Source organism: Typopeltis vanoorti, chromosome 3 (genome assembly GCF_054136105.1).
Source record: "Typopeltis vanoorti isolate ZY-2024b chromosome 3, IOZ_Tvanoo_1.0, whole genome shotgun sequence".
Lineage (NCBI taxonomy): Eukaryota > Metazoa > Arthropoda > Arachnida > Uropygi > Thelyphonidae > Typopeltis > Typopeltis vanoorti.
Genome location: NC_143551.1, coordinates 126,647,741 through 126,660,368, shown reverse-complemented (window position 1 = coordinate 126,660,368; position 12,628 = coordinate 126,647,741). Strand labels below are relative to the sequence as shown.

Here is a 12,628-nt window from a genome sequence, read left to right as displayed (position 1 = left end):
AATTGCCTTAGTATCCCGTAATGCAACACACTTATTTGGCTACTTGTATATGGAAATATGACTTCTGCCTTACTTTAACCTTGGTATCACTTCTGGGTGTGGCTCCCACTGATACCTCAGTAAAGGTTGAAACCAGTCTGAGTAGTGGCGCTTCCCATAATGCATAGCATTATACATGTCTGCAAGGATATGTGCATTGCATTATGGGATAGTAAGACAATTGATATGAGGTCATTGGCTTCTATATACACAAGTCGCCCAGTCATGAAGTGACTTCATGCGCAACTTTTCTTATAATTGGAGAAAGGATAAAACCATGAATATAATTTCTTAGCATCTTTAATTTATAGTAGAACCAAGTAAAAAAAACTTTAAATACCTGGGTCTCTGTGTATTTTTTTTTTTTTTTTTTTTTTTTTTTTTTTTTTTTTTTTTTTTTTTGCCCACACTCATTTTGCTTTTCATAAATGACCTACTGTCACTAACCTTAAATCCTGTCCATCAGTTTACATGAAACAAGATGTGGGAGTTATCAATAAAAAATAAAGCATTTAATACAGAAACTTATTTCGAATGTCATTACATCATGTGACTGAGCGCACAGGAAATAGATAGATATACAAAACAAAGATGGAATGAGAATAAATGCTACAAGGTGCATTCTTTTTACTTGCGCTATCAGTCTGATACTACTAGAAAGCAAAAGAGAAATTGAAACTTAGCCAATGGAGCATGAATTTTGCAGACTTACAAGTACATTTCGAAAGAGGTAATTACATTAAAAAAACAAACTATTTTTGACTTATTTAATTTACATGTTTTGCCAGTTTATTATGACTTGAAATATTTTGTATTAATTGTACACAGATCCTTTTGAAAGATTGACTGTTTACTACAAATACTATGGTGAGTGTGATTTGAAGCTTTCAAGCTTCCTGACATGATTAACATTTTTAAAACTGTTGTATTCTAATTTTCCTCTTATTATTATTATTGCATGGGAAACTCCATGGAGCCTGATGACTCATTATGAAGACCCACACTATCCACACAATCTGTCTGAATGCATTGAATAACAAATTACTCACAGCAGATTCTGGTAGCCCATTTCATTCACTATCCCAAAAATCTAGTCATCACACCCTTACTAATGGCACTCTTATGAAATTTTCAGGTGATTCCCCCCCCTCCCTTGTTCTTTCCCTCTAGCCAGGTGCTGAAAACCTTTTTTGCTCCAGTCCCTATAATAACTTAAATGTTTGTCACATCCTCTCTTTTCTTCTTCACTGACTTCCGCAACCCACAGACTTTTAATTTGTAAATTAGAAGCATTCGTAGGGAGCATTCCAGACCACTCATCTTGTTCACTTACCTCTGATTTATCTTCTCCATCTCATTGTTAATTTTGTCAAAATAAGAAACCATCAAATCCCTGAACTCTAGACTGCCAATTTATTTAAATAGCAGTAAATCTACTTGGTAGCAATTGTATTGGTATTTTTGCTGAATTCAAATTGTTAATGATGTCATTAGTGATTTTTTAGTATTATTATAATCGGACCTCTTTAGTGTTAAGACTCGTTTTGGGAGGTCCCATTTTTATATATATATACACACACAGTATAGTTCAATATACCATGTCTTAAACACATTCATCGTTTCTGTACTGACCACACTCTCAGACAGTGCATTCCAATTTCCCTCCAATTGCATAAGGAGGATTCAGAAACACATCCTTCTTATACAACCTTCAGGGGATGGCATCTTGCATGTCTCAGTTATATCTCCTCCTCTAAACCCTGCAAATTGCATTTCCTCAATTCTTCATATTCAGCATTCCAGAGGCCAGAAACTACCTTAGTCAATCATCTCTGGACCTATCACAGTATTTCTTCATCTTTTGAAAATCAGGTGACCAAATCTGAGTACAGTAATCTATATGCATTCTGATCAAGGCTTTATGGAATGGGACTGTAATTTCCTTATGAGGGAGGGGGGGGCTGAAAAGTTCTGATCAAAGATGGTATTAAATTAAGTTGGATATATTAGAAAACATGTCAGAGGTTTTCAAGAAATTCGAAGAGACAAAGGTGTGGGGCATCATCAAGTTTTTCATGTACAAGAAAAGTCTGCAACTAAGATTCATCAAAGTTTGTGTGAGACTTTAGGGCACTGTGACCTAGCATATCCAACAGTTGCCAGATGTAAATTAAAGATGCCAAGAAATTGTATTCTTGATTTAATCCATTATCCAAGTGTAAGTAAACAAAGTTTGCGCTTGAAGTAACTTCACAGCTAGGCAACTCGTATATAGAGGCTAATGATTTCACATCACTTGCATTAGTATCCCATAATGCAAAGCGCATATCCTTGCGGACATGTATAATGCTATGCATTATGGAAGGGTCACTACCCAGACTGGTTTCGACCTTTATTGAGGTCTCATCAGCGGGAATCAGACCTAGAGGTGATGCCAAGGTTGAAATAAGGCAAAAGTCATACTTCCATATACAAGTAGCCAGATGATGGACTGTGAATAAGATGTGTTGTAATAGGATGCCATGTTGCAGGCTTATCTGTTCAGAAAATTGTTGACAAATTGGGCTATCACAGGTCAACAATCAGTGATACCATAGTGAGATAAAAGAGCATGGATTCAACTGCATTTGCTATCCACATTGAATGACTCACCAAACATACCACCTTCTTCTTCTCTTCCGTCTGAGATGGGTTGAGTCTTCCCTTGAGCTGGATCTTCCAGTCTTCTCTATTCCTTGCTGTTTGAAAAAGTTCCTTATATGTTCCGAATCCTGAAACATTCTTCATTAATATCAGCCAGGTAATTCTTGGTCTTCTTTTTTCAGTTGGAAAAGTATTGATTAGGACGTTAGGAAGTCTGTCTGCATCCATGCATACAGTGTGGCCAAACCATCTCAGTTGTTGTTTTCTAATTTTTTTCTATTATTGTCTTTTTATACAATAATTCTTGTCTGACTGTGCTGTTTGTTTTCTTTTCTATCCAACTTGTTCTATATATTTTTCTTAAGCATTTCATTTCAAATGCCAGCTGTTTTTCTCTTCTATTTCTTAACTGTCCACACTTCTCCATAGATGATTGTTGGTATAATTATTGATGTATAATGCTATGCATTATGGGAAGGGTCACTACTCAGACCAGTTTCGACCTTTATTGAGGTCTCATCAGTGGGAAAGAGACCTAGAGGTGATGCCAAGAGGTTGAAGTAAGGCATAAGTCATACTTCCATATACAAGTAGCCAAATGATGGGCTGTGAAAAAGAGGTGTTGTAATAGGATGCCATGTTGCCTATCTGTAATTTTCCCATGGTGGTCCATCTTATCGCTATTCTGTATTTGATTGTTTCGTGTTCATCTATTGTTTCTGTTAGTTTTGATCCAAGATATAAGAAGCTATCTACTTTTTCTATTTGTTCTCCATTTAGGGTGGCTAAGATGGTATTTCTTGTTCCTCACTATTTTCATCACTTTTGTCTTTTGTATATATATTGTCATGTTGTTACATCCTGAATGAAGAATCTTTAAAAGGAAACAATTCATTCAGGATTTAACAAGTTAGAAAAATCAGCTGAAAGAAAAAACTTGTACTCGAGCAGAAGAAATAAAGTACTAACTGTAAATAGAATTAGAATTACCTCCTTTTAGTAGAATTGTAATACTATGTAAAGAACTTTGTGTACAAATTAATGATTCTATGTAAAAGAAATATTAGGTTAAATTTGTGTCCTATTAAGCTATCTCAAATAACATAAGTCACCAGACAGGTAATGAATAACCGTGCAAAGGTTGCGTTTGAAACGCACGTATCGGTCTTAACGCCGGAGGCTACAGTGACGCGGAAAATAACGTAAGCGTGCTTTCCTCGAAGACAGCACCTAACAGCAATAGGGAGAGTAAGGATCATCTTAAGGGCATTAAAACCAAGTGCGTGTGAAAAAAAGGATACAGCAAAAAGAGGGTGCTAGAACATAGAATATAAGGCAATGCACGCCATATTGCAAGGCTCTTTTTTGTTCTGGATTTCATCTCAAGGATTCTTGACTGGTGGCTGGAGAAAGGACGAGCCAGGATTCTATGATGTCGGACAGTGTGCTGTTTTCCTGATTATGCTGAACAAGATTCCACGCAGAGCCATACGCGAATCATCAGCCTATGCAGAACTCATACCAGTCGCTGGATGTCCCATTGGAAAGGAGCGGAGATAGCCCTCAGTCACGGAAGAAAATAGTTAGAGTCCAGCAGCAGTAGAAAGGATGATGTAGCCAACAGCCAGGTGCTGAGATAGCCAATCGAAGGATGACCAGAACAACACGTGGTAGTTAATAGACCTTCAGAAAGAACTGGGTAATGTAGAGAGCTTTGTTATATGTTACGGAAGTGATAGAAGATTGAAATTTATTTTTGATTAAGTAATATGGACAATCCTTTAGAGAACTTGGATAAGATTTCGTATTTGAGATAGCAAAATTTGTTCCTGACAATTCTATTTGACAAAGAATTGTCAGGAACAAATCTAATTGTATGTGACTGAAGTAATAAGTGTATTTTGTTTAGTAGATAACCTTAACTGAGAAAGCAACAAGTTGTATATTATGTACTCTATGAATAGCATGCATGAGAGAATCTTAATTTAGTGTAATATTGTTATTGCTTTCTATTGTTCTGTGTGATTAACAATTCGATCTGTCTAGGTGAACTTGATTAATTTAGAATTGTTTAATTAACTTAGCAAGAGATTTAGAAGTTTTAGTAATTTGATTCAATTTAATTGTAATTGTCATTTAGTTCCAATAAACATGTTTTATTGCATATGCCTGAATTTGAGATATCAAATTACCACTTATAAAATTAGAACCATAGCAGGAGAAATTTTAGATGTGTATGTTTAAGTAATAGATCATTGGTCACGACTGCAAAGTACCGATATCTATTTAAGCGTGTGTCAGAATGTATGCCAGTGAATCTAGGAATATTTCCATGAACTTGAATAAACTCCTGTTATAGGATACCTGCTGGCGCAGTATAAATACAAATTTGCCAGTATCTGAAAAGGAAATATCCCTAGGTAGAATCTAGTTAGGCTACATACAAGAAAAGATAATAGAGGATAAAGAAGCATATAAATTAAGTATAAAATATATATACAAATATATTTAACAAAATGTTAAATAGGATGTAATTCAGGATGTAACAATGTCATATGTTTTACAGGTTTCGATTAGCTTGTTGATCAACCTTTGTAGTTCATTTGGGGTTCTTACAATAAGAACGAGATCATCCACATATTTGATATTATTTATGTTTAAACTATTGACATTGATTCCAGGCTCATTGTCTATTGTCTTCTTTACAACTTCGTTTAGATATATATTGAATAGGCTGGGGATAATTTTATTCATAAAAGAATATTTGTTCATTAATGATATAGGGAAGGATCTAAGAGGAACGGTTCATTTGTTCGCTGATGATGCAAAGTTGGGTAGGGCAATAATGAATGCAGAAGATGTCAAAATCTTGCAGGATGATTTGGATAGATTGGAGTTCTGGGCTAAGGAGAATGGATGTCAATTTAATGTGACAAAATGTAAGGTTATGCATTTTGGGGTGAAAAGATTAGCAGCAGTATACCACATTGGTGGAACTGTACTCCAGGAGATTGATGAGGCCAGGGACTTGGGAGTGTTGGTGGATAGGGAGATGAAGTTTAGGGGACACATTGCAAAAGTGGCTAAATCAGCTCATCAAATCACTTGGTTGCTGAAAAATACTTTGACAAGCAAGTTATTGTTCCTCTGTACCGAGCCTTGATAAGACTTCATCTTGACTACTGTGCCCAGATTTGGTCACCTAGGTTTCTTCTTGATGGGGAGAAGGTGGAGAGGATCCAGAGGCGAGTGACCAAGATGATAGCAGGTCTATGGAATGAACCTTATGAGAACAGGTTGAAGATTTGTGGGTTGCAGAAATTGGTTGATAGGTGGAAAAGGGGAGATATGATTGAGACATTCAAATTACTGAAGGGTTTCTATAGGATTAATTCAGAGGATATGTTTGAGATCAGGACTGGTGGTGGGAGAACTAGGGGACATCTATGGAAGCTGGGCAAGAGTGTGGTTAGCAAGGCTGTTAGAGCTGGTTTCTTTACTTTTAGAATGCTAAATGAGTGGAATAAGCTGCCAGAGTCTGTTGTGGGTGCTATAATAGTGAATGAGTTCAAGGCAAGGTATGATAGATACCATAAGAATGTCGAATAGTTGTGTGGATATGATGTTTAAGGCCTCCCTCGATGAGTCAAAGGACTCACTGGAGTCACCCGTAATAATAATAACGAGCATCCTTGCATTACTCCTTTTTGGAGCTCTGGGTTCTGTTGTGAGTGTGTCCTTTTTAATTATTGCATTTGTCTTAGAGTAATATTTTATCAGAAACTGTATTATATATTTGCTTATTCCTTTTTCTAGTAGAACTGTAAGAAGGTTTCTCTGTTGATGCTATCGAAAGCTTGTTTAAAGTCCACAAAACAACAATATAGTTCTTTATGGTCTTCCCAGGTGAGCTCTGCTAGTTGGTGCAATGTGAAAATCTGGTCTATTATTGAATAGTTTCCTCGGAAACTAGCTTGTTCTATGCCTATCAGTTCTTCATAGGTGTTTTTTAATCTATTTTATCCTCTGTACCGAGCCTTGATAAGACTTCATCTTGACTACTGTGCCCAGATTTGGTCACCTAGGTTTCTTCTTGATGGGGAGAAGGTGGAGAGGATCCAGAGGCGAGTGACCAAGATGATAGCAGGTCTATGGAATGAACCTTATGAGAACAGGTTGAAGATTTGTGGGTTGCAGAAATTGGTTGATAGGTGGAAAAGGGGAGATATGATTGAGACATTCAAATTACTGAAGGGTTTCTATAGGATTAATTCAGAGGATATGTTTGAGATCAGGACTGGTGGTGGGAGAACTAGGGGACATCTATGGAAGCTGGGCAAGAGTGTGGTTAGCAAGGCTGTTAGAGCTGGTTTCTTTACTTTTAGAATGCTAAATGAGTGGAATAAGCTGCCAGAGTCTGTTGTGGGTGCTATAATAGTGAATGAGTTCAAGGCAAGGTATGATAGATACCATAAGAATGTCGAATAGTTGTGTGGATATGATGTTTAAGGCCTCCCTCGATGAGTCAAAGGACTCACTGGAGTCACCCGTAATAATAATAACGAGCATCCTTGCATTACTCCTTTTTGGAGCTCTGGGTTCTGTTGTGAGTGTGTCCTTTTTAATTATTGCATTTGTCTTAGAGTAATATTTTATCAGAAACTGTATTATATATTTGCTTATTCCTTTTTCTAGTAGAACTGTAAGAAGGTTTCTCTGTTGATGCTATCGAAAGCTTGTTTAAAGTCCACAAAACAACAATATAGTTCTTTATGGTCTTCCCAGGTGAGCTCTGCTAGTTGGTGCAATGTGAAAATCTGGTCTATTATTGAATAGTTTCCTCGGAAACTAGCTTGTTCTATGCCTATCAGTTCTTCATAGGTGTTTTTTAATCTATTTTGTATAATTGTTGCAAATATTTTATAGGTGTGGGAGAGTAAATTGATTGGTCTGTAATGTCTGCAGTCTCTTTTGTCTCCTTTCTTGTATATTGGGATGATCTTTCCAGTTCTCCAGTCATCTGGGATCTCTCCATATTTGTAGTATTTTATTGAATAGGGTTGTTAAATATTCTATTGATGTGCTGTCTCTATATGAACCACAGTTCAGTAGGGATAGTATCAATGCCTGGTGCTTTATTGTTTTTCATCTGTTTTATTACAAAGGCCTATTAATTATAATTAGTTACTGTATTTTACGGTGTATAAGACGCACCCAAGAAATTTAATACAATTTTCTGGAAAAAACCTAAACTTTAAAGTATGATTTAAAGTTTAGATTTTTCGATGTTGAATCACATATTTATGAAAAGAAATAATTTTGTCTTCATATTCTTTTGGCATTTTTTGACTGATTTTTGTTTTTGTACGCATACAAAGTCCACTGCATTTCATGAAACGGTAACACCATGATGCACCATCTTTAAACTCTTCAATGTTACGCTCACAAGCCACTTTGACTGCATGTGTACGAATCATTTTTGTCGAAATGGCAATGCCATTTTGCCGATTTTATTGCACCCATTTGAAAACTTTGGTCTCTAGTTCTGGCCATTTCGCAATTTTTCTACGTTCTGCGCGCTTTTTGTTATGCAAATTGTACAAAATCTTCTTCTGACCATGCCAAGTTCTAATCATTTTTTCTGTAGGCGGAGGTCCAAAATGTCTTTCAGCTTCCATATTCCCGTGTTCTTCCGCATATTTTACAACTTGCAATTTGTATCTTGAAGTATATGAATGTCGTCTGTTTTTTTCCATCACTAAAATCTACGGGGAAATATCAAACTGAACACAAAATATCTCAGCACATCAACTCAATACTAATAAACATCCGTAGCTGATTACTCGGATAAGATATTATGAAACTTGAATAGGGACTCCCTGTTCTTAGCCAATGACGCGCTAGGAGTCACGTGAAGGTCACGCATCAATTGGATTGCACAATTAACCACCTACAAAGATCTTGGAACATAAAAGGGAGTGCATATGACTTTGAAAAGAGGAAACAATCTTTACCTTCATTATATAAGATGCACACCATTTTTAAGATGAATTTTTAAGGTAAAAAAGTGCGTCTTATACACCGGAAAATACAGTAATATGCTATTTTTATGTATTAAAATAATCATTAATGAGTTTCTCAATATCCTTCTTATATATTTGAACCACTTTTTCAATAAAAATCATTCATTCGTGTTAAAAGGTTCATATGTGCAGGGTTCGTAAACCCAAAATCAGTCGAAATTTCATAAACTAGCTCTGAGTGTTCAGTCATTGGATTTTTATATTTGACTTAAATAGGTGTATCTACAGAACTTGACACTTTCCAGCTACAATTATCTCATTGTGCAACTACTTTATTAATATATGGTTTTTTTCCAACGGTCTAGACAGGCAAAGTTCCATACACATCTTTAGAGACGCTCAAGATAGGAATAAGTGGAGGGCCATGGCCACCAACTTCTGGATTGGAGATGGCATTTATATAAATGATTCTATTGGGTAATACAAAGGACAATATGTAAAAACCACATTTGCTGACTGACACATTGATTGTGGAGTTCTGGGCATTGACTAGAACACAAATCTGCACAAAAACATTCAGAAATGAGGTTCATAACATAGATTTCCATGATAGGTACCGCAATCCCCACATTACCCAAACCAACATGCTGTGTCGTCTTCAGTGGTGTGAAGGGTGTGTACAGTGGGATGCAGAACCGTGGAAAGCTGTGTTGTGGAGGGATGAATCACACCACACCCTCTACTGAGCAGATGAATGGGTGTGGCAGATTCCTGGTGAACATCTCTTAACAAAGGGCATAACCCCAACTATGAAATTCAGAGGTGGTGGTAGTGACGGTGTGATGGTACGGTCCTGTTTTTCCTTACTTGTCGTCAGACTTCTGTTTGTGGTGCCCCAAACAATGAACTCTGAGAGCTATATGGACATTTTGGATAATGCTATGCTTCCTACTTTGTCATTTCTATGGAACTGACCACTGTCTCTTTCAGCAAGACAGCGCACTGTCTCATAAGGCTGCTGCTGTAACTGCATGGTTTGTGGACATGAACATTACCACACATAACTTGCCTCCATAGAGCCCTGATCTCAACACCACTGAACATCTGTGGAGTGAACTGGAGCATTGGGTGAGGTCAAGGAAAATCCACCCCCACAACAGTCCAGGATCTCATTACATGCCTAAAGAATGGTTCAAAATTCCCATGGATTGCTATATTGTGCTTGTAGTAAATATGTCCCATATGATTGCTTAGTCATCACTGTGAACGAGGTCCTACATATGGTTATGGTGGGTGACATGGCTCTATGTTCTTCACAATATGGTATCCTTTGATCTCTTTTCAAGCAATCTATGTACGCACATTTTATGATGTATAGATAATTTATTTTGTAGAACTCTATTTTTTTGTATGTTTTGTGTGGGTGAGTGCATTTATGTATGTATACATAATATACCTAATAACTGCTGAAGTATTGCCAACAAATTTAACTCTAATTTTGAAAAAAAATAAATATCGGGAAAAAAAAATCCAAAAATTATTGCAATATCTTCAATTATCAAGTTAATATAGTAAATGAATCTTGAATGCTTAGTTCTTTGTCGATGATCCCTCAAACTGATTACTCATTGGCAATAATTTTAAAAACTTGCTACTTCTCTGTTAAATTCTGTGAGACATAGGTATTAGTTTGACCTGCAACCAGCTAAAAGCTTATAACATCGCACTCATATAAGAGTAGCGATCCATTTGGAGTAGCTTGCTTAAAATATGCTAGTAACAGAATGCAGTACACACCTGCAGTAATGTGTGTGTGTGTTGGGAAGATAACGTAGATCGCAATAGGTATCTGTTATGAGTTCTGATAATGCAATTTATTGAGAATTGAGTGCTTTCAATATGCCACCCACTCAAACGGGGGGGGGTATATAAATTTGTGCCAAAAGTTGTTTGTTGTATGTACATATTGATAATTATAGGTGAAAGCAGAAATATAATATTGTTAAACATTATAACATGTCATATCCCATATTTGTGTCAGTTAATCTTAAAAGTGCATCTAAAATTAATATGACTGTTAAGAAGTTTCCTAAAATTATAATTGTTTTTCCAAAAAAAGTCTTGCAAATAATAACCACAAAATACTGTAAACATATAGCATATCAGAACATTAGATAGGCTGAGGGTTAGATAATCAAGAAGCACTGTTCTACAGAAATTTCTAGGTAATGAAATTCATTTCATTCCTAAACATATTCACAAACATGCATTTATCCCTTGATGTGATTTGAATCCACAGTCAAATGTGTATGGAATTTTTTTGGTAAAATATTATCAGAAAAAGGTTTGCAGTTATATAATTTTTAAGACATTTGTCATTTCTAAAATGTTTTGCATAGAAATACGAAGAAGGCTTGAAAAAAAAAAAATTTTTTTTTTTCCCTCCCTCAATCTTAATTTTTTTTACAGGTCTCTACAGTTGGGCTACACTGTTAACAAGCTAGATATTGAAGCAGCAATGGACACAATATGTATGGAAACACTTCTAGAAATTGATATTTCATATTTCCTCCGTATGATCTGTGGACATTTGAAAGACTTCTGTATGAAAGCAACAGTGGAACAAACATATCGCTCAACTGAGAGAACTGCTGTAAACAATTCAAAACAAAAAAAAGAATTATTAAATTCCGTTGATGCTTCAACAACAGAATCAAATGCCAGGTTAGTCTTTGCTTACAAATGTACAATGAGCTTTTACTAACAACCATTCATTTCACTTTCTCAGTGTCATATTAAAGGAAATTTAATAGTTAAGCTTATCCAGCAGATTTAGAAGTAGTGAGATCCCATTCATATGTTAATGTCCTTCATCATTTCATGATATGTAAAATTAAGAGTGTACTATTCACAGCTCTTGGCTGAGTGGTTAGCATACCTGCTCTCCAACCAGCAGTTGTAGGTTCAAATTCCACTACAAGCATGGATGTTTGTGATTGTCTTACCTTATATTACGGCTATAACCTTCGATATGGTGCAGTATGACCTTTGCTATCCTTGCACCATTAAAACCATAAATCATCATCACCCAAACAGCTGCTATTTAAGTTTTCAAGAGAATAATGTTTTGGTGACATTTCGAAGGCAGAGCCTATAGGAACCTTTGAAATAAATGAGGTCACCATCTTCACCTAAACAAGAAAATACTAATTGCAACATGGAATGCTAGAACTATGCTTCAAACAGGAAAAATACAAGAAAGAAGTTTTAGGAAATGAGGCATTACAGAATTTTAGGAACAGTCAGAACTGTATTATTCAATGCTAAATTGAATAATGATGGCTTGATATTCAAGATGTATTGAGTTAATTGTAACAGAATACACTATACAGTATATTCTGTTACAATTCTAATGTAATGCATTAGTAATAACAGAATTGTATTAGAATTGTAACATGCATTGCATTACATTACTGTAATGCAATGCATGTCTGTAATATAAGAGGGGAATAAAATCACCAACATGTGAACTTGTGTAATCTCGTGCACGATTTTTCATGAGGTGACCATCCTTTGAATTCTGAGTTCCAGGTGGATGCGAAAAATGCAATCTGCAGAGAATACATGCAAGCGTATGCACGCACAGTATTTTCTCTCTCTTATCTCAGTATTCCCACAAGGGGTTGTCATATTAGTCACACTGTTCTTCATAGTTTGTGTACTTTTCTTGATAAAAGTATTTAATACAATGTCCCAGACATAAGTCTGGTAATGGGAATCCAAGTGGCGAAAAAAGGAGAGCCTTAAGTTTTGAGAAGCTTGAAATAATATGTTTTGAAAGAAACAAGAGAAAGCATGATATTATGAGAGCATTAGGCCAAAAGGAACCCATGTTGCACCCCATCATAGACAATCTAAAAAAA

The 12,628-nt window shown here is 35.9% G+C and overlaps 1 protein-coding gene across 1 annotated transcript in view; it reads left to right on the top strand.

Annotated features, from left to right (window-relative positions):
- The window catches only part of LOC150108543 (KICSTOR complex protein SZT2-like), a 1,022,772-nt gene that overhangs the window by 340,618 nt on the left and 669,526 nt on the right, over window positions 1-12,628 (top strand). The window contains exon 24 of the mRNA XM_090390485.1: window positions 11,175-11,429. Coding sequence (XP_090246611.1) covers window positions 11,175-11,429 — 255 coding nt within the window. The remainder of the gene's footprint in view (window positions 1-11,174; window positions 11,430-12,628) is intronic.